Source organism: Oryzias latipes, chromosome 13 (genome assembly GCF_002234675.1).
Source record: "Oryzias latipes chromosome 13, ASM223467v1".
Taxonomy (NCBI): Eukaryota; Metazoa; Chordata; class Actinopteri; order Beloniformes; family Adrianichthyidae; genus Oryzias; species Oryzias latipes.
In genome coordinates, this window is record NC_019871.2 from 15,769,677 (window position 1) to 15,791,729 (window position 22,053).

Consider the following 22,053-nt stretch of genomic DNA (forward strand, 5'->3'; position numbering starts at 1 on the left):
CGGCAGTCGTTCATCAGAAATTTACATCTGTGCTGTGGGTGGGACTGTTGGGGCGGAGCAACATCGTCCCGTTGCTTTAAGTTTGGTAACTCCTTGCATTTCTGTTTGGACTGGTTCTCTATGAATCATCTCCAGGTGCTATAAGGAATTCAACCCTTTTTTTCATCTTCAGTGCACTGGCTTTCCATCAGCTACAGGATTCATTGTAAGCGTTCAATGTTTGCATATAAGTTACCGGTATACAATTCCCTATAGATTTAAGAGCTATTGACCCACCGCATCTTCCAGAACTTTGAAGTCCACTAATGAGCTGATCTTAGCTGTGCTGAAAAGATCCTCAAAACAATGAAAAACACATTTTTCTGCTGTCTTTAAAAGAGCTTCACTGCCATCTATTCTACTTTTTGTACTTTTTAAATTTTATTTGTCCAGCTTGTAAAAATGTTTACTTTTTGATGTTTCCTTACTGCATTTTTTGCTTTAATTTATTAGTGATATTTTCTTATATTTACATTTTATCATTTCTTGCGTTTAAGTTCTAGCCATGAATTAGAACTCCATCCATCCATCCATCTTCCTCCGCTTATCCGGGAGTTAGAACTTTTACTTTTAAATTTTTATGTTGCATTTTTATATTTAATTACTTATAGACTATATTTATTTACATTTCATAGAACTATAGTAAATTATTTGTAGAATAGGACAGGTATATTTAAGGGAATTTTTTTTGGTTTGGTTATTTTAACTCAGTCCAGCTTAGCAAACATGTCTGTTTTGCTGTGTAATGTGTGAACTGGTACTATGTTTTCCCTCTCAGAGCAGCAGATAAACTCCTCTTAGTCACAGCAGACTGGGATTCAACCCTTAAACAGGATCCTCCAGTAGGAAAAGGCACTGTTTTTTGCAAGTTTTGTTATATTCTTCTGTAAACTACTTACAATTTTTTGCCACCCCCATTAAGTCTTCATTGGTGCAAAATTATCAACATTTAGTTGTTACTTTACAACATTTTTAGAAGTTTTTATACAGGGAGATCGATATTTAATCTTAAATGCATTTGCTTTAAAGCAAAGCTTTTTGAGCTTTTAAAAAAATATGCATGTCACTCTTGATCTGACTGTATAACTCATGATTTATTATCTTATTTTATATTTTATTATTTTTATACAGTTCATTTGAATTGTATTTTATTTCTAATTGATTGTTTTAACTGTATGTTTTTATTTTGATGGTCCATTTCAACCCTTGTTGAAATGCACATTTTGTGTTAAATGTATTGTGATTGTGGTAAAATAGTAAATATTACCCATACCTGTGTCAGTGTCTGGAACAAAACTTTGTTTGGAATTACAGATGAGCTGCTCCAACTTGAAATATTTATACTTCTCTATTCTATATTAAGGAACAGAAAAAACATCATTTGCTTACATTTCACAGCTGAAATCCCTTTTTCTGGCTGAAATTTTCATCACAAACCTGCTAGCAAGTAAATGTTCAGTGAATAGCGTCTCAGAGGGAACCCTGACAGTGAAAAATTGTTCAGCTAGTGTGCCATGCTCCCCGTTGGATGCATCCAAATTTGCCTATGAAATGGAAGCAAAGAAAAGACTGCCTAAGTGAGCAAAGTCTTCAGATGATGGGAGTATTAAACAGCACGTTACATACCTCTGCTGCACTCCATTTGAATGACAGATTGAACAGCTGAAGGCTGAGAGCGGAAATGGCCTCATCAAGAGCTTGCATAAACCTCTGAGGCGTGGATCCTGTGCCAAAGGAAAATACATAACTTATATTGTTCTCTGAGATGATTAGATACTTTCTGCTTTAGGAAAATGATTTGACTATTGTGATTCACCACATGTAAGGGGTCTGAAGCCAGGATACCAGATTGGCTTTCAGGTCTGTGGTTTATTTTTCTGATTACCTGCTGCTATGTGGGCCATGGACTGCAGGATGACTGCGATGAAATGTCCCACGTGCTGAAGCTTTGCCTCTGACAAATAAAGGATTTGATTGGCTGCATCAAAGTAATAGTCCTCAGAGCAATGTGCCAGCAGACTCTCGTTAGAGACTGATGAGGAAGAGGGGATTGACTTGGCCAGCAGAAGCAGTACAGAGGGGAACCTGGGGCTGTTTGAAAGCAACTGCATCACCTGACAACCAAACAGGAAAACGGCAGAGTGTTGTGGTGAGAGCTTTTCCAGTGAAGTTGGAGTGAGGTGTCCAACATAGTCAACCTGGACGGAATGCAGCATAGCTGCTAAAAATAAAAATGAAAAAATGTAAATGCTGTGTTTAGTGTACCTCAAGATATTCACAACAACATACAACTTCTTTAGACAGTTTTGTTTGTACCATTGTGACAATGTTGACGTGTCTCATCTGTGGAGAGATTTTGTAAGGACTGCTGAATCTCCTGCAGGGTTTTAAACAGAGGAGACAAGGCGACCAGCTTGGACAGATCATGGTCACTGACGCATGGACCTGTGGTCTGCATGTGATCTAGGGAAGAGAGAAATAAAAGAGCCACTGAATGATTCCATCTGCCTTTAACAAAAAGATTTGTTTTACCTGTTTCATTAGTGTCACCTCCTGCTTTGGTCATGAGTGAAAACTGTGGATATTTGACAAATTGGTAAAACCTCTCTTTTATTTTGAATAAAATATATAACAACATCCAGCAGCTGCATTTACCTGTGTAAAACACATGTTGGTCTCTGTGGTTTGCACATATCCAGCTTGAGGCTCACAGTCTCTCATGTGGGGATGAGTAGTTGGACAGTATTGGAATCCACACAAATCCTGGTTCTGCCATGCTTCCCCAGTTAGCTTGAACAAGAGAGCTTCCACTGATTTGAGAACAGCTCCCAGTAAAAATACACAGGCCCCATCTTGGTGACAAGCATGCAGAGATTAGAGGAGAGTGCTTTAAGCACATGACCTTTGACAGAACAATATTCTTTCTGTTGTAAGGTTATTTGATGCCTTTTTACTTTTACCTTGAGAACCAGAGTCTTCGACACTGCTGTGTGATGGTTTCTCCTTCACCGCCTTATCAGTGAGAATTTCTTTAAGGACACTCAGTTTTTTACTGTCCAGATTCTCAATGACATTCTGAAAAATAATATACATTTTATAATAATTAATGTGGGTTTTTTGTATTTGCATTTGCCAAAACTGTTTGCAAAAGTGTCTTGCTCTAAGATGCATTGATTGATTCACAATGTGTTATTTGCAAATAAATTCTTTTTCCACTGTAATTATTCCATTGTTGACTTGTTACTTTTAAGACTGAGATGTTAAAGACCCACTCCAATAAAAATCATGTTTTTAACATGTTCTTATAGCTTTTTTTCTAAATAGAGGACATATTTTCTCAAATCGGGATTGCTCAAGAGTAGACAAAAAAAAGCTGTTTGAAAAAAACGTTCTTTTGTGACGCAGCAAGTGAAATCCGCAGGCTAAAGTCTCACTGCTCCGCTCCATTTTGACAAATAGATCCATTCAGGTCATCCTTTTTTTTTCATCTGAGCTGGAAAACTGCTCGACTGTCTAGCGCCAACATTGCTCACCATTTTTGTTGCACCGCTTATGTTGGGTTGGGGTTGCAAAGGGCAGTTAGCTAGCGGGGGAAATTGCAAACACTGGGATGACAGGAAAGGAGCGGAGGTTTACTTCTATCCCAACAGTCCAGCTCACAACTCAGAGGCGAAATTCTAATAAACTCCTTCCGCTCGGCAGAAACTATTTCCCAGAAAACGGCCAAGGTTTTTTGATTTGGCTAAAAACGGCATAATCATAATAAAAGACCACTTGGAATGCTTTTAAAATAGATCAAAAGATGATTGGAGTGGGACTTTAATGATCCCCTTTTGCTACGTTTTAATGTCTTAACAGTAAGAAATAGATTAATTAGTAAAACATTTAATGGGTAGCAATAATTATTTGAAAATGCCACCCAACATTTTGATCAAATTCAATTTGTTACATTTTTTAGTTGTATGTGATATAAACAGAAATTAAAAGTGTATAGTTCAGGGCGAAATTTTAAAACAATCTGACAAAACCAGGTGGTATTTTAAATATCAGTGCTCATTTTAACATTTTTCTAAGCAATGATTTCATTGAAATAAGTTTCACCTTAAGGGATTCAGCGTGTTCACAGATATTTCTGTAAAATTCCTGCATGTCCTTGCGGTGCCGAGCCAGCTGAGAAGCTATGTGGAGATTTTGATCCTCCAGTTTGTCATAAAGAGTTTTCACATTGAACTCCTCCAGATCGCAGCACCCAGACACACTGCCTAAATGAGAGCAGTAAATACCAATTACCAGGAGATATTCTCAGGGACATTACTCATGATTCAAATGAAGACCTTTCATAATTTGCCTCCACATCAATTCAGCAGTCTATCACAATCTAAAATTATAACATGCACAAAGTCATTAGAGTGCAATATTAGCTTTTTTTATCATTAGACAGACTTAAATAGGCCGCCAATTGCAAGTCATTTTTGATTATTTCATAATGACTTAGGGAACAGGCAGTCAAACTCCCCATCAATCCATGTTAACAGTGCAGACAGAGGGGACTTACAGACTAAAAACATGCCATTTAAAATGTGTTGAAATCCATTACATAGAGAGTAACCCAAACTGCGGTTTATGATGCCACACATGAGCTTACCACCCTTTGAAACAGCTGGTTCCTCGGTTTCTGCTCCCTCTCCAACCCCTCTGCTGCCAAGGATGCCAGCTGGGCTTTGGATGACTGTGCTGAAAAACCATAAAGCTTTATTGTGGGTGATGTTGCCTTTTAAAATAACATTTACATTCTAATAGGTTTACATTGTGTCTAAAAGCAAACCAAATCTCCTAAGGGTGTAACGATTCATTTTAACGGCGATAGGATTCATATAATTTGTGATTGACGATAGGATTCATAGTTGTTCTTGGTTTATTTGAACAATCCGCTTTGATCCGATTCACTGATCTAAAATCCAGGACAAGATCCAGGACATCTTTAGCAAAAATTTGTCAGAGATAAATACCTAGATTTTAACAGTGCATGTGAAGTTTTCCAGATTCCTTGTATTTCTGGCAAGATAAGTAGTGTAAATTAGATATGTTTATTAACAAACAAGTAAACAAGAATTAATGGCAAATCCATTCACATTCCTGTGTGATAAAGTTCAGCCCACTGTTTTTTTTCCACATCCAAACAATCAAAAGGGAACATTATTAGAACATTCTGACACCCTGTATGGTCACATGTCTTTGCTAAATTCAAAGTGTTTCCACACATTGGACTGGAATGATGGCGTGATCCTTTTTTTCTTACATCACCTGTATGTTGTACGCTGTGATGCGTAGGTAGTTTTTACGTCATAGTAAAATAAACCTACTGTGCCTTAATCCAAATGGTATTTTTCCAAGATCAATACAATAAATTTATTTCGTTTTGAAAGAATTTTGTAATGGTTTATTTGATTGGATTCAAAATACAATCTGGATTTTAGGAATATAAATAGATTAATTGATTAAGTCTATTAATTGTTACACCCCTAAAATCTCCTTTAGTGCTAATTCTGACTCATGAAAAAAAACCTTTTTTGCTTAATAGTAAGGAAATTTTAAACGTTTGAGTCAATTAATAAATCAAAGTGTACTTTAGGAACTCTCTGTAGAAGCTTTCTAAGGCTAAATTCAGGATCCAGGCATGCTATGAAAGACCATGAGCAAAACTGATGCTGCTATTAAATACAGTAATGTTATAAATAGAACTCTAACAATGCTTTCAGTCCATAGCAAGTCATCTATGTTGTCCATTTCTTCAGCAACTGACTAACGGCTAATTACCAGTCCTACTTTTATCACAGAAAAACAGCTTCCCTATTTGCAAAGAGTTCCTGAACTATGGCTGCTGCCTGATAAAGTTTCAGGAAAATTATTTTTTTAAAGGTAAAATTAAAGTTGAAAGGCTTTACAAAAGATGTTCATATCATGCTGCAGTTGTGAGGATAGATACAAGAGTGGTGCGCAGTGAGTGTAGCAGTGTTGATAAGGGTTAAAATGTTGCCAGGTTGATGCCTTTCATTACAAAATACTACTCATTTTTAGTAAAAACAAGTTTATTTTGTTGTTTTTTTTTTAGGACCAGAAGGAGACAAGTTTGGGTTTTTTGTCATGCAATGTCACTATACAAAACATGACCTGACTTTTGTAGTCCGATTGCAATCACAAACACCATATTCTGTGTTCAACAAGACACAAGACCCAGATATCTGTCAGCTGTCTGTCCTGGGTCATCCCTGTACTTATCAGTTTCACTCATTGTTTTTTAGATACATTGATAGGTAACATTTGCTACAGTTCAGAACCAATCAAATAATCCCCATTTCAGTTGAATAAACTGAAACAAATCTGGGCTGTTTTTGATATTATGAATGGTTTTAGTACTGCAGAAAAGCCTTGAAAACATAACATTGCATCTATTAAACATCTCTGCATCTTGACATAAATAACAGACCTTTCTCTGCTGCAAACACACTCTACTGGACAGAAGGGTTCCCCAAGGCTGCGCCATTTCGGCTTTGACCTCCAGTGTGGGACAAGCTTTGCTTTGTCTGGCTGCAAAACCAGCACTGTTATGGTCAACACAACAACCACAACTAGCAGCAGACAGAGGACAGCTTCAGGCAGTCAGGAGTCAGAAGGAGAGAGCAAACATTTCAAAAATTAATACTTCAGAACACCATAACATAAATGTAGAGGCTGCTGTTGAAGGGCAAAAAATAGGTACCTAAAATCAGTCCCCAGTCAGGCAGAAGGTTAAGTCGGTGCTGTTTAACAACTCCATATCTGACCAGGTGAGCAGGGGTCATAGGCTGAAATGCAGTGGCCCTGGGGTCACACTCTGCCCCCTCCTCACCGACCACCACCACCATGCTCCTCTGAGGCACTGCACTGTCCACAAACACATACTTCCCTGCCTCAGAAAACACATGAGCGAACCTGAGGACAGGAAGCCAAAAATAAAGAAGAAACCATTGCTACAAACTGTAATTTACAGCATATTCGGGTTATACTACCATGAAGAGTTGAACTTGGTCTGCTTCATGAGTATCTGCAGGTGTCTGAAGGCACCAAAGTCCCACTTTGGGTTACTGTTGAACAGGTGGTCTTTTTGGTACACTGGAAAGTGGCTATAATGGCGGTCTAAATAAGTAAATCAAGTCATAAGATGTTGAACCCCAAGTTTTAGTGACGTTCTCTTGAAATCAGTTTCAAAGCTTATGGATTCATAGAAACGTTTTAGTTACCGGTGTGATTGATGGTAAGATGGAAAATGAGCATATCACCAGAAGAAAGGCAGGCAATGGGATTTGGGATTCTTGGCAGGATGGTCAGTGCGCCATCATCATCATCTGCATTTCTCCTTTTTCTAGTTCTAGTGTTTAGGGCTTCAAAAGGCTCTAAAAAAATAATTAGTTTCTGTTAACTTTTTTTATCCAGCAGCTCTAAGTCACATCTGAATACAGAAATGTATGAGTGGAGTAATCAAGATAGAAAAATAATCAATAACGACACATTTAGTCACCTGATAGAAACTGATAGACAAGGTCCTTCTGTGAGGGAATCCAACCAAACACTCCATCAGAGTCAAACTGGACCAAATAGGTTTTTCCAGATGTCTTTGCATGGATGTCTGGACCTAAAACACTGATTACTCTCTGGATGCAAATGAGAAAAAATAAATAAATAAACTGGTGAGAATTGGAACATTACAGCAGTTCGTCACAGCAGCATTATGGATTTAAATAAAGAGCAAATGTGGCACTAAAAATACTAAACCCACTGTGCAGAGCAACAAATTTCAAACAAGTAACCACCAAGTTATGCTTAAATGTTAAATAACAGGTATTTATCCAAGCAAACTCTGGATGGATGATGTGAAAAAGTATTTAGCTATTATGTTGTTTGGTGGACTGGACATTCATCCTTTAATTTCCCCATGTGAGATAAACAGCTGTAAAGTTTTACCTAAGGAGTAACATCATCTGATTTCAATTGTGACTTTCATTTTTAATGAAGAACCTCAAAAGAGGAGCCAGATCATGTTTGGATGGTTGAAGTTAACAAATAAATAAACAACTCCATATGAAGCAAAGTGTTCTGGGTAAAGTTCTAGGTAAAGTTTTAGAGTTTTTTAGAGTTTTTACAGTTTTTACAGTTTTTAGAGTTTGGCCTGTATATTTTTATTCCCTGTATATTTTGTATTTATTTTATTTTATGGTGCTGCTACTACAACTGAATTTCCCTACGGGGATTAATAAAGTTGATCTTAATCTTAATCTTAAATCTCACAATGCCCCAGAACAGATAAATGTCTCCGAAAGAAACTAAAGTCCATTACACATAAACATAAATTTTACAAGATGTGTAACACAGGAAGCGATCATGTTGTTCCAATAATGCAATACTCATAACTCTCTCCTAACCTTGTGCAAAAAAAATCTCCAAATCTGCAACTGTATTATTTTTCTTAGTGTAGTCAAGGCTAGTAAATGCTGTGCCATGTTTTTCACTAACAAATCTGCTTATGTGGAACCAAAAGTCTGGTTGCTGATGCTGTATTGTTCATTTTATTTTTTTTAAATATATTTAATATCTCTCTTTTAGTCATGCAGACATGTCTAGTAAATAACAGGATTTAACAGGATCATTCTAAATAATTTACTCGACCATTCTATGAGCATTCAGGTGGAGCTGGTCCTCAGCCGTCAGTGATTCTTGTCAGTTTATTCTCACCTTGGTCCAGACCATGCTGTCTCTTTCTTTGAGGCTAAGTAGAATGTCTCCATCTGGTGAAAACTGGGCAGAAAGCTGAGGCAGTCTGGAGAGGCAGGAAGTGTTGCAAAGCTCCTCTGCAGACACGTACTGCTCACAGTGGCAGCTTGTGTCCCATTGTCAGGAAGATAGAAACCGAGACAGCAGGATGTATGTCAGCTTAAAATAATGGAAAAACTGAGTAACCTGTCAGTTGGATCAGTTTTATTGTAAATTTTAAACCTGTAATTAATTTGAAGGGATTTGATTAAACAACAAAAAAAAAAAACCCTCACATGCCCATTTCCACATCCAGAGTTCCTCCATGTTTTCCACAGGTGACGTTACATGAGTGAAGTGAGGGAAACACACAGTCTCTGGATGCTGCCAAACGCACCTCTCCTGTTGAACATCGTCTGTTCACCTGAGTCCACAAACACACACACGTACACTTCAAGATGCTTCAAACACAAGAGTGTTGCTGTTTGTTGCATCACACATGAGCTGAGTTTCAAACACCCTCCAGCTCAAGTTGATACTCTTAAACCTTTCAAGCATAAAAAAAAATGTGAAAGCTACAAAGCAAATTAAGAAGTTCAATTAAAATCAAATTGACTGGCATCTGCAAAACTTATTCCATCTGCTCCTGTAAAATATTGTCAATTAAATTTACCAGTTGATATAAATTATAATAATACATTAATAAAGTCTAACTGTGGTGGGAATTTGATCAAAGGTGAACAATAAACCAATAATTGCTTTTTGCATTTTTCTAACTCATCTTTCAAAAACAAAACTAAAATGTTTCACTGACCTCAGGCTGACAGTCCAATTCACTGTCAGATACAGAGCTTTTGAAATCCAGCTCGTTGTAGAAGATGAACCCAGTTCTGCACAAACAGGATCCATCAGAGTAATGGAAAGCTCGGTTTTTACCACGGCAGGTACATGCAGAAGAGCCTGTCGACACACACTTTAATAAACATTTATCGAAACATGTTCATTTCCGTGAATACTGGATACTGTCTGCAGCTTGTATTTTGTGCAATGATTCATGGTTTAACATTACATGCGAAAATTATGATTTCAAGTTGTGGTGAATAAACACTCAAAATGCTGGGATCTGATGCTTTTACTCCAAAAAAACTCAAAATTAAATGCATTTATTAGTTTTCAGTATTCTGTAAATGTTTCAGTGCACATTTAAACATGTTTTAGTTTGAAGTTTGTACACTTTAGTCATGTTTTCAAGCATTATAAACCTCTCCAGTATGCCCCTGTAACACATTTACCCAACATGGGATCAGATTCATATTATTTTATATTTAAAATGCTTAAAACCTCAGCCTTTAATTCAGGGTTGATTTAACATTTGTGATTTTTTTGTATTATTAACAGTATTTATTACAAGTTAAAAAACACAACAAACTTCCCAACAGACAGCACTATACAGGATTATATAATGAAAGTGCTCTCAAGAGTATAATTAATGCTGCACAGAGAGGATAATGGCTGAGACCATTTTTAATGCTTGAGTTTCTCTATTTTTGCTCCATAAAAGCAGGTCGTTTCTGCCCACAGCAATAATTCTATTCAACAGCTCTGTACAATGACTGATCGTGACTAAAATTAAGTACAGCAACATTTCAATTTACCTTTAGCGATTGATCAACTTGAGATTGAGTGTCCTTACACTCCTTGTTTGTTTTGTGTTTTGTGTTAACATTGAAACGCAACAAGCAAAAAAAAAAAAAATAAATAGCAGATTTTGGAGCTTTTTACCTGCTGATGAGGTGGAAGAGCTCCCACAGGGAAAACAGGCTTTCTGAGCAGGAAGATGGTTGAAAGTGTTAGCTGGACATGGGTGACAGTCCTCTGTCTTCTCACCATGATTGATGTTACCAAAAGTGCCAGGCGGGCAAGGGACTGGTTGTGTTGAGCCCATGGGGCAAATGTACCCCAGAGGACAGGGAGTACTTTTGTAGTTGTCTGTACCTGTTTCAATAAACTGTAAGTGATAGTTTTAAATAAAGGTGATTCTGTGAACTTTTAGTACATTACCTGCAGGGCAATAGTACCCTGGTGGACATGGAAGGCATTGCAGATTTGGCGAGAGGTGGATTCTATAGAAGCCCCCGTCACACAACCGACAGCAGCTGCTTTTGGACCCTCTGAGCCCGACGATGTTAACAGGCATGGAGCCTCCTTCACAGGACCTCATGAAGGAGCTGTTGGCTGGACAGTAGTATGGAAAAGGACACCTGCAGAACATATAAATACAGTTCCCTTATCCCCAACCTTGTATCTATAATTTTAAAACATTTAAAGTGTTCTTTTAGTATTGACATGTAGTTGGGCTTTTTCTGCATTCACATTTGTTTAGGGTTATTATACAAAAGGGATCCCTCAGGGCAAATGTAGCCTTCTGGACAGATTTGGGGCTCCGCAGTCTGAGGTCCACAGTACGAGCCGGCTCTGCACGGCTTTTCTGAAGCTGCCCCTAAAAATGAAAAGTCATTAAAACGGCAGGACTTCAGTTTCACTGAGTTAAAAGGGAGGGATAATGATCATAAAAAATAATTCATTAAATCCAGAAGCAGATTTGACATAAGCTATTTGTATTTGTGTTTGACCTACCAGCAGGACATTGGTAAGCGGCTCTACAGGGAATCCCTTCTACGTTGGGCTTTCCTGTTATGCGAGGATCTGGACAGTAAGTTCCCCCCACACAGGGTTCACAATGATCAGGGGCAGCAGCTCCTGGGAGCTGCCTTTTGGTTCCCGCTGGGCACAGAATAGGGGGTCCAGACCCACTGCACCAGAAACCGGGTGGGCAGGGAGTACTGGAGTAGTTTGTAAAGCCTAAAGAAAAAGAGTTTTTCAAGAAAACTGCACTTCCATTATTTTGCTGCATTAACAACCATGTATTTGACTTGTAAACGTCCACAGCTTTCTAAAATAACTCATACTTCGTCAATATTTATTGTTCGTAAAGAGTCTTTCTGCAAATACAAATAATATAAATGGGGAGTATGTAGGGTAACCGTCTACTGGGTATTGCAAAGCTGTCCAGCTCAATCTGAACCCATTAAGTATTCATGAGTTGGAATGCAAAAGAACTTTTGCTTTTTTTTACCATCCACTACTTCGCATTTTCTGTGGGTAATGAGTTTTTAATTCAATGCCTTTATATAAGGACTGCATTTTTTGCCACCCCTATCTTAGGGACTGGCTCAGGCACAAGTATGACGAAAAGCATATATATGGAAATGAATACAGATAATTCGCTTTGAAAAAGTAAAAATTAAAATTATAAATTAAAAGCCACAAAAACGAAAAATAGTAGGGTGTATTTTGCACTAGGTAGTACTTCTCCCTGCTGTGTAGATACTACTGACTGAAAAATAGATTTTTTTCCTTTGGCCTGAAGTGGGAAAAATGGGCTTTATATTTATATATATATATATATATATATATATATATATATATATATATATATATATATATATATATATATATATATATATATATATGTTTTTTTTTCAAATTACTATTTTTGAGGAGAGGTTTTAATAAGTGCTCTATGAAAGAAACTGTGGGTCAGACCTGTGCTGTTACAGTGTGAACCAGGGGGACATGGCAGGCAGTCACCCTTGCTACCAGCTCCTGGAAAAACTCGATAAGTATACAGTGGACACGGCCTGGGTCCACTACTTCCATTAAAGTCGCTGCCAGGCAGACCGTCACAGTAATGACCAGCAGGACACAGATGAAAGACCGGGTCGCCTGCAAAACCAAAAATAGTGGAGAAAGAGTCAGGACTTTCTGGAGTTCATGCTTGATTTATTCTTTTTTTGTTTCACCCAACATTGTCAGCAGATTAGTTTTCTTTAAAGTCGTATTGATGTTCTGTAAAGCTCATCAAGCTTTGCCACTGGCTACATTTCTATCATGTTAACATTTATTGAGCAAGATTTCAGTTAAAGTTGTATTAGCAGGGATCTCTCACTTCTTTCTGATACTCAGCAGTCTGTTTTATCTGACGCACATGCAACCCCACAGGTATCAGCATTGCCTCTTTGCATTACATGGGGCACAGTTATGAACAAAAAAGATAAAAAGCTTTACGCTGCTTCAAAAAGATCAAAATTTACTTATTTATATTTTACTCTTCCTTTTATTTCAAAATCAAAGTGTAGCCATCCTAGTACATTTCTTTCTGCACTTTTATCCTTACATGGTCGGCACAAACAGCTTCATTATTGCCCGCACGTACCAGGCTTACACCAGTACCGAGGTGGGCATGGTAAGCAGTCCTGTAGACTAACACCTCTGGGGGAGCTTCTGATTGTGTTTGCAGGACACAACTGAGCTTCTTGTGTGCCTTCAGGGCAAAAAAAACCTCCAAGAAAGAAAAAAAATATTGTATTTAAATAGTTATTTAAAATAATTGACGCTTTATGTGAAATAGAAAGCATGAATTCCGACTTACCGGTATATTATCTGAAAAATAATGATGGTATTTTATTTCCTTTTTTTATTGGACATTTTTATTTACCTGGCGGACATGGTCCGGCACACCGCACACCCCACTGGCATACAGTTATGTTTGACACTGGCCCCTGAGGAAGGAAATCTGTGCTCCCAGAAAGACAAAGATAGCCTGCAGCACATAATCCCTGGATTTTACCAGCCCTAAAAAAGCACACATGAGGTTAAGTCAATATAATTATATGACACGAGAATGCCTGCCTTACTAGATAAACAGAAATGTAATTACACAACACTAATTTAGCCTAATCTGCATTAAATATCCTTATGAATATTAGGCTGCTAATTCCCCTTTTGTTTAACACAGAAGGCCTAAATGTAGTTCAGTCATGCTTTCTCTTAATTGTGGGCGTAATCAATTCAGAGATGAGTGTTTGCCTCTGAGCATGTGGCTTTCTGAATGCTAGAAGTGTCTCAGACGTGTGCCAGTGCAGTGTATGACTGGTTGGGTGTGTACTGAATGTTTCAGCATGCATTGAAAAAAGGAAAATGCATGCAGAGTACCTGCAGAACTTTCCCGGCGGGCACGGCAAGCACTCACTCTCTTCCTGTAACCCTTCGTGGTTTGAAGCAGTATATGTCCCATTAGGACATGGCTGAGGCACCATTGTGCCTGGAAAAAGAAGCAAAAACTAAATAAGAATGAACAAAACAGCAATAAAAAATGAACACTATGGTTTAGTCTAAGCTTTGATGATCATATTCCCCATAAAACCAACACACTATGTTAATTGTCTCTAGTTTCAACCCAGTTTTGTGGCATACCTGCAGGACAGTATGCATGTGGTGGGCAGGGCCGTGGCTCTCCCACTATGGCCTCTTCACAGTAGAACCCAGGTCGGCATGGGATGCAGTTCTCCGATCCTGGATTTGGCTGGTACTCCCCTGTGGGGCAAGGGAAGGCGAAGGCAGACCCTTCTGGACAAAAGTGTCCCTAAAATAGCATAAAAATAATAAAAGTGTATGGTACCTCAATAATCACCAACTACCACAAAGAGAGGGAAATCAATGGCAAATAAGAATGCAGTTTTTTTTTTTAAATCAAGTATGCACAAATATACTTACCTTGGGACAGATAAAGGCATATGGAGTAGTGGAAGAAAAATCAAAAGGGCAAAAGAAACCAGCAGCGCATGGACCACTGGGGCTCGACAGACCCTCTATAGAGCAGTAGTGGCCAGCAGGGCAGGTAAAACAGTCTTCCATGGACACACCACCTATGAGCAACAGACACTCATTGAGTGAAATGTTGAGAAACTGGAAAAAAAATGTCATCAGAATGTCCTAATCAATCTAATTAAGTACATCAACTGTTAGTGTTTTATTCACAACTGTTTGACTATGACAGTAAACTGCCATTTCCACGAGGAGTTTGGGCACTAAATGTACCGCTAGCATTGCGAACACTGCCGAGAGGACATGGGATCGGAGACAGACATCCTGATGGGCAGTAGTGGCCAGCAGGACAGGGGCCATTCTTTGGAAAATCAACAGAACTATCAGGTGTTGGTTCTGTTGCACCACCCTGGCAGAAGTATCCCTCTAAACATGGACCTACACCAAAGAAAATACCTTTGTTTGACTATCTCTTGTAAATAAAGTAACACATAAGCACAAGTATACTCATTTACAAAAACTTAAAGTAATGCAGCAAATACTTTTGTTTACCTTGCGGTGTTGTGGCTCCATATAAACTACAGTACACTCCAGGGGGACAGGGTGTGCAGACTGAGCGGGACTGAGCACCTGTCTGCTTACTAAATGTTCCTGGAGGGCAGGCCTGGGCCAGAACTGTTCCAGCAGGGCAAAAACTACCTAAACAATGTTTTATAACAAGTCCAGGAATAAAAAAAAAACACAGTCAGTCAAAGAAAGTTGTTCCTATATCCAAACATGTAAATAATTGAGGCCCTTTGGGTAAGATTGTATCACACCCTTACCAGCTGGACAGGTCAAGGGCTCCTGAGTAGCTAAAGAGGGACACATGCTTCCTTTCAGGCACAACATGCAATGTCCCGCTCCAGGAGCAGGGTTGTAAGTGCCAGGTTCACAGGGCACCTCAATTGTTGAGCCAATAGGACAGCTATAGCCAGCGGGGCAGGGGTAGCCATGGGAACCATCAGATGGAGTGGGACTAGAGCTGCCACCCAAGCACACAAACCTGTGGGCATAAACAAAGAAAATAAACTGTCCTGCTCAGTTACAAAGAAATCTGTTAGTGAAGATATTTTACATAAACTTCTATGTTTTCTATCTTTTTTTTTGAAGATAAGGAAAAATCCAATTTGAGAAGGAATGAAACTCCACGCTTATAACTGTTGTTCCTTCTAAAGGCACTGAAGAAAGTCAGAGCCCAAAACTGTTTGCAATGTTTGTTTGTTTCAATGTATTTGGTTACACATAGAAAGTTTGTTAAAAAAATTAGAATATGAAACATTTTAATGTTTCAAAGCAAACAAAAATAAATAAATAAATAAAGAGCAGAATGAATCATTTACCGTCTTTTTTAACTTACCATAGATATTTTATCCAGTTAATTTGGTAAATCGGTAAAAAAAATATATAACAAATACTAATGTTCTCTTAAAACTTCTCTTAATCTATATTAAGTTGTTTTCGTATTTAAGCCGAAATGTTTGACATAGTGACCATTTTGTTACCCAAGCACTATCTTGCAATTACCTTATTCAGCGTCCATAATGTAGTGTTTTTTATGCATCTAAAAGATGTAATTTAATCAAATATATTTGTAAAAAGAAAAAAAAAACAGCACCAATGAAATGCGTTTCATTAAGGTGAAAATGCATTGGTATTTACCCAGCCCCACATGGAAGAGCATCTGAGAGATTAGCCATTTTAGGACTGCCACAGAATAACCCTGGGGGACATGGTGGACATTCTTCAATGGTTTTCAGTCCTTGTGACACAGACAAAGAGCCTGGAGGGCAAGGGAGTGGATATCCAGCTCCAGAGGGGCAGTAATGACCAGGTGGACAAAGTTGGCTCATGGTGGTATTTCCCTAAAAATAAAAAAAATAAACCTTTGATTCAGTAGTAGTAGCAATTTTTGTCATAATCAGAGGAGAAAACAATTTATCAGACTGAATTTGGCTCAGGAAAAGCCAGGCAAAGCAAAGCAAACTTTCTATCTTTTTAACATCCAATATATTTTTACATTACCGATAATTTTCCTGTGGAGATGCAGATTTGTTGATTTAAGTTTATAATAAAAAAGAGGCTTCTGGTTTGTTGATATGATTACAAAGAAAATCCCAGGGGGCAAGCACAAGTTGACCCTACAGATACAACAGTCTACTTGTATGCACCTGATAGTCAGCGGAGTTTGGGCTTGTTGATCCTGCAGGGCAGAAGTATCCAGCTTGACAGAGACCTGTGGGCTTCGACAGGCCAGGCTGAAAGCAGAACATTCCTGCAGGAAGAAAAAGTCAGTCAAAAAGAAATAAAACACCTTGTCTGGACTCATTCATGACAGTACATCTTTTTTACAAGTTTGGACATCGGCCAAATCAAATATGAATGTTAACATGCATTAAAATTTTGTCTGGTATTGAAATCTTTTTCGTTTCTTTTTATACCAGCTGGGCACGGTAGACAAGCTTCAGGGTTGGAGGCCCCAAGCTGGTTCTGCACTGTACCAGGAGGACAAGGGAACTCCACCCCATAAATGAGACCTGCTGGACAATAGTATCCAACAGGACACAAGGCAGGCTGGGAAGTACCTTCATCTGCATCACAAGAGGAGAAAGAAAAAAAAATGCAATCTGTGCGGTTGTACGGTTTGCTCACTCAGTTCCTGAATACGCCCGCTCAGTTGTCTTTACGCCTTTTCACTTTATGGCAGATTTGAAATGCCATATCTTAGAATCATAACAATTATTGAGTCAATGTAAAATATTAGTGTCTTAAAAATATTAAATTCTTCTTCTTTCTCTTTCGGCTTTTCCCATCAGGGGTCGCCACAGCGAATCATCGTCCTCCACCTCACTCTATCATGGACATCTTCTACCCTAACACCAGCCAACTTCATGTCCTCTGTTAAGACATCCATATATCTCCTCTTTGGCCGTCCTCTTGCCCTCCTGCCAGGCAGCTCCATCTCCAACATCCTTCTACCAATATATCCACTATCCCTCCTCTGAACATGTCCAAACCATCTCAGTCTGGCTTCTCTGACTTTGTCCCTAACACAGGCAACATGAGCCGTCCCTCTGATGTACTCGTTCCTTATCCTGTCTAACCTGGTCACTCCTAAGGAGAACCTCAACATCTTCATCTCCGCTACCTCCATCTCAGCCTCTTGTCTCTGTCTCACTGCTACCGTCTCTAACCCATAGAGCAGAGCTGGTCTCACCACTGTCTTGTACACCTTTCCTTTGAGTCTTGCTGACACTCTTCTGTCACACAACACTCCTGACACTTTCCTCCACCCGCTCCAACCTGCCTGCACTCGCCTCTTCACCTCTTTTCCACACTCCCCATCACACTGAACTGTTGACCCCAAGTACTTAAACTCCTGCACCTTCTTCACCTCAGCCCCCTGTAACCTAACGCTTCTACCTTGATCCCTCTCGTTCAGACACATGTATTCTGTCTTACTATGACTGACCTTCATGCCTCTTCTTTCCAGAGCAAACCTCCACCTCTCTAGCTGTTTCTCCACCTGCTCTCTACTCTCACTGCAAATTACAATGTCATCCGCAAACATCATTGTCCAGGGAGATTCCTGTCTTACCTCGTCTGTCAGCCTGTCCATCAGCATAGCAAACAAAAAAGGACTCAAAGCTGATCCTTGGTGTAGTCCCACCTCCACCTTGAACTCCTCTGTCTGACCTACAGCACATCTCACCACCGTCATACTTCTCTCATACATGTCCTGAACTACTCTGACATACTTCTCTGCCACTCCAGACAATCTCATACAGTACCACAGCTCCTCCCTCGGCACCCTGTCATACGCCTTCTCTAAATCTACGAACACACAATGCAGCTCCTTCTGACCATCTCTGTACTTTTCCATCAACATTCTCAAAGCAAAAATGGCATCAGTGGTGCTCTTACGGGGCATGAAACCATACTGCTGCTCACAAATCTCCACCTTCTTCCTAAGCCTGGCTTCCACTACTCTTTCCCACAGCTTCATTGTGTGGCTCATCAACTTTATTCCTCTATAGTTGCTGCAGTTCTGCGTGTCACCCTTGTTCTTAAAGATCGGAACCAGAACGCTTCTCCTCCATTCCTCGGGCATCTTCTCACTCTCTAAAATCCTATTGAACAACCTCGTTAGAAATTCCACTGCTGTCTCTCCTAAGCACTTCCATACCTCCACAGGTACGTCATCAGGACCAACGGCCTTTCCGCTCTTCATCCTTTTCAGAGCCTTCCTAACCTCATCCTTTCCAATCTCTGCTACTTCCTGCTCCACAACAACCACATCTTCCTCCCTTCTTTCCCTGTCATTTTCCACGTTCATCAGCTCCTCAAAATACTCCTTCCATCTTTTCTGTACACTCTCCTGGGTTGTTAGCACCTTTCCATCTCTGTCCTTTATCACTCTTACCTGTTGCACGTCCTTCCCATCTCTGTCTCTCTGTCTGGCTAGTCTGTACAAGTCCTTCTCTCCTTCCTTTGTGTCTAACCTGTCATATAGCTCATCATAAGCTTTCTGTTTGGCCTTTGCCACCTCTCTCTTCACTCTACGCTGCGCTTCCTTGTACTCCTGTCTACCTTCCTCAGTCCTTTCTACATCCCACTTCTTTTTAGCCAACCTCTTCCTCTGGACGCATTCCTGTACTTCCTCATTCCACCACCAAGTCTCTTTACCGTCTTTCCTCTTTCCAGATGACACACCAAGCACCTTCCTACCTGTTTCCCTGATAACCTCTGCTGTAGTTTCCCAGTCATCTGGAAGCTCATCCTGACCACCCAGGACCTGTCTCAACTTCTGCCTAAATTCCTCACAAGTTTCTTCATTCTGTAGCTTCCACCACTTGGTCTTCTTTTCTGTTTTCCCTCTCTTCTTCTTCCTGACCTCCAGAGTCATCTTACACACCACCATGCGGTGCTGTCTGGCTACACTCTCTCCTACTACCACTTTGCAGTCATTAACCTCTCTCAAATGACCTCGTCTACATAGGATGTAGTCCACCTGAGTACTCCTACCTCCACTTCTGTATGTCACTCTATGTTCCTCTCTCTTCTGGAAGTAAGTGTTGACTACAGCCATTTCCATCCTCTTCGCAAAGTCCACCGCCATCTGTCCTTCCAGATTCCTTTCCTTCACACCAAACCTGCCCATCACCTCCTCATCACCTCTGTTGCCCTCACCAACATGCCCATTAAAGTCTGCTCCAATAACAACTCTCTCTCCTCTGGGGATACTCTCGATGACCTCATCCAACTCACTCCAGAATCTCTCCTTCACTTCTAACTCACAGCCAACCTGTGGCGCATACCCACTGACTACATTCACCATCACCCCTTCAATTTCCAACTTTAGGCTCATCATCCTGTCTGAGACTCTTTTCACCTCTAGAACCCTGTTTACAAACTCCCCCTTCAGAATCACTCCTACCCCGTTTCTCTTCCTATCAACACCATGATAGAACAGTTTGTATCCTCCTCCAATAGTACGTGCCTTGCTGCCCTTCCACCTTGTCTCCTGCACACACAGTACATCTACCTTCCTTCTCTCCATCATGTCTGCCAGCTCTCTGCCTTTCCCTGTCATTGTGCCAACGTTAAGAGTCCCTATTCTCAAACCTATGTTCCTGCCTTTTCCCTTCTCTCTCTGGTCACGGACCCTTCTGCCTCCCCTCTTTCTTCGACCAACAGTAGTCAAATTTCCACCGACACCCTGTAGGTTAACAGCATCGGTGGCGGTCGTTGTTAACCCGGGCCTCGACCGATCCGGTATGTCTAAAGTGGTGTGGATGATTCGCATAGTTATTTTGGCAATTTTTACGCCGGATGCCCTTCCTGACGCAACCCTCTCTATTTATCCGGGCTTGGGACCGGCACAGAGGCAACTGGCTTGCAACCCCTGTGGCTAGATTTCTTAAAAATATTAAAATAAATTGTAGATTTTTAGCTCAAATATAAATACATTAAAGAAAAACAGATACCGGTATGTTAGAGAAACTGACATTCTGACAATGTCATTTAAATACAGTATATTTTTGAAAAATGTTATAAGTAACAAGAAAAATCCATTTGTGGGGTCATTAATCATTTTAATTTATGATTTGGTTTATTATCGATTATCTTTGAAATGTTGATTCTAAAACCTATTTTGTTTGACTTGTATTGCATTATTAATCATTACTGGAATAACCAATAAAACAAACGTATTCTTCTTTCCTGTGTCTTTCTTTCCCAAGTTACAACATATCACTTTAGGATCCTTAGTGCTCCTTACCTTGACAGTAGTATCCAGGCAAACAGGTCTTACAGTTGCCTTGATCAGTGCTGCCCATTTCAGAGGTGAATGTTCCTGCCGGGCAAGGAATTGGGTTTTTTGTCCCATTGGGACAAAAGAACCCAGCAGGGCACAGAGTTCCATCTGCTTTGCTGGATCCCCAAGCACAGTAAAACCCTGCCCAGCAATCACCTAAAACACAAGGGGGGGGGGCAATCAAACATATTTCTGCTGATGGACTCATACTTCAATCTATTTTATTTAAAAATTTAACTAAATTTAAAAGGTACAAACTAACAAACAATTTATGTTGTATTTAGATTCCATTTCTTTAGGGAAATTTCTACTCTCATGATGATACATTTACCTTCTTTGAGGCCCCCTTGACAGAAGCCCCCCGGCGGACAAAGAGATCCAGTTATGTTATCAGTTGGATTTGGCATCTTTGCACCCGTGAAACAAAGAAACCCAGCAGCACACTGTCCAGAAGGTTCAATCAAACCCTCAGAGCCACAGAACTGACCTGATGGACACACTAAACACTGGCCTGCAAACCAAGACATGAAGGGGTGTGAATAGGAATGTGAAAAATACCAAAAGTTCATAGTTGAAATAAATATTTTTGTAATTATTCAAAGACAAATGTGTATAATCTATAAACATTTTATGAAAATTTAATTCTTAGTTGTTGCTTGTTAACACGTCAACTTTCTCCATGATCAAGAGCTGCTTTGCATTTGTTCCTGTTCAGTTCACTCAAATATTGCGCAGAAACTCGTTTTTTTAAAACTAAAATACTAGGTGTTTTTAAGCCATCAAAGAAAACATTTAAGTACATATTACTTGACTAATTCTCACAAATTATTTTTAGATTTTATGCTAAATATAAAAAAAAGTAACAATTCAAAAGATTTTATGTGTTTGCTCATGTAAAAAAATGTGTTTTGGGCCCCTCTTATTACCAGTAGTAATGAGACCCTGGACAGGGCTGTAGGTGCCTTTAGGGCATGGTATGGGCTGACTTTCTGGATTCTCGCTGGGACATGTGAAGCCAGCTGGACAAGGCAGAGGGCTGGAGGCTCCAATGGGACTCCCTCTGGTGGAACTGGCACTCGGAGCCTGGCAGAGGAAGCCAGGAGGGCACGGATGGCATGACTTCTGACCAGGTAAATCCTGAAACCAACCTGTGGATGACATTTACATATTAAGGCCTGATGATCTGTGTGTATTCATTTTTATTT

At 39.6% G+C, this 22,053-nt stretch overlaps 1 protein-coding gene across 3 annotated transcripts in view; it reads right to left on the reverse strand.

The window, feature by feature from the left end:
- Positions 1 to 22,053, reverse strand: part of LOC105355468 (zonadhesin-like) — a 40,158-nt gene that overhangs the window by 3,671 nt on the left and 14,434 nt on the right. For 2 of the 3 annotated variants that reach the window (XM_023961771.1, XM_023961773.1), the window contains exons 27-63: positions 21,775 to 21,996; positions 21,180 to 21,359; positions 20,813 to 21,004; positions 16,974 to 17,123; positions 16,704 to 16,807; positions 16,195 to 16,397; positions 15,318 to 15,538; positions 15,046 to 15,192; positions 14,767 to 14,931; positions 14,443 to 14,594; positions 14,143 to 14,311; positions 13,882 to 13,990; positions 13,385 to 13,521; positions 13,103 to 13,228; positions 12,433 to 12,612; positions 11,464 to 11,688; positions 11,200 to 11,326; positions 10,888 to 11,087; positions 10,609 to 10,821; positions 9,641 to 9,786; positions 9,123 to 9,250; positions 8,809 to 8,953; positions 7,598 to 7,730; positions 7,320 to 7,472; positions 7,089 to 7,215; positions 6,800 to 7,011; positions 6,527 to 6,689; positions 4,685 to 4,773; positions 4,141 to 4,301; positions 3,000 to 3,114; positions 2,695 to 2,891; positions 2,572 to 2,614; positions 2,356 to 2,502; positions 1,925 to 2,260; positions 1,666 to 1,763; positions 1,477 to 1,583; positions 1,313 to 1,392 (exon numbers count right to left, since the gene is read on the reverse strand). In XM_023961771.1, coding sequence (XP_023817539.1) covers positions 1,313 to 1,392; positions 1,477 to 1,583; positions 1,666 to 1,763; positions 1,925 to 2,260; positions 2,356 to 2,502; positions 2,572 to 2,614; positions 2,695 to 2,891; positions 3,000 to 3,114; positions 4,141 to 4,301; positions 4,685 to 4,773; positions 6,527 to 6,689; positions 6,800 to 7,011; positions 7,089 to 7,215; positions 7,320 to 7,472; positions 7,598 to 7,730; positions 8,809 to 8,953; positions 9,123 to 9,250; positions 9,641 to 9,786; positions 10,609 to 10,821; positions 10,888 to 11,087; positions 11,200 to 11,326; positions 11,464 to 11,688; positions 12,433 to 12,612; positions 13,103 to 13,228; positions 13,385 to 13,521; positions 13,882 to 13,990; positions 14,143 to 14,311; positions 14,443 to 14,594; positions 14,767 to 14,931; positions 15,046 to 15,192; positions 15,318 to 15,538; positions 16,195 to 16,397; positions 16,704 to 16,807; positions 16,974 to 17,123; positions 20,813 to 21,004; positions 21,180 to 21,359; positions 21,775 to 21,996 — 5,802 coding nt within the window. The remainder of the gene's footprint in view (positions 1 to 1,312; positions 1,393 to 1,476; positions 1,584 to 1,665; positions 1,764 to 1,924; positions 2,261 to 2,355; positions 2,503 to 2,571; positions 2,615 to 2,694; positions 2,892 to 2,999; positions 3,115 to 4,140; positions 4,302 to 4,684; positions 4,774 to 6,526; positions 6,690 to 6,799; positions 7,012 to 7,088; positions 7,216 to 7,319; positions 7,473 to 7,597; positions 7,731 to 8,808; positions 8,954 to 9,122; positions 9,251 to 9,640; positions 9,787 to 10,608; positions 10,822 to 10,887; positions 11,088 to 11,199; positions 11,327 to 11,463; positions 11,689 to 12,432; positions 12,613 to 13,102; positions 13,229 to 13,384; positions 13,522 to 13,881; positions 13,991 to 14,142; positions 14,312 to 14,442; positions 14,595 to 14,766; positions 14,932 to 15,045; positions 15,193 to 15,317; positions 15,539 to 16,194; positions 16,398 to 16,703; positions 16,808 to 16,973; positions 17,124 to 20,812; positions 21,005 to 21,179; positions 21,360 to 21,774; positions 21,997 to 22,053) is intronic. The other variant, XM_023961772.1, reaches the window with a different exon arrangement.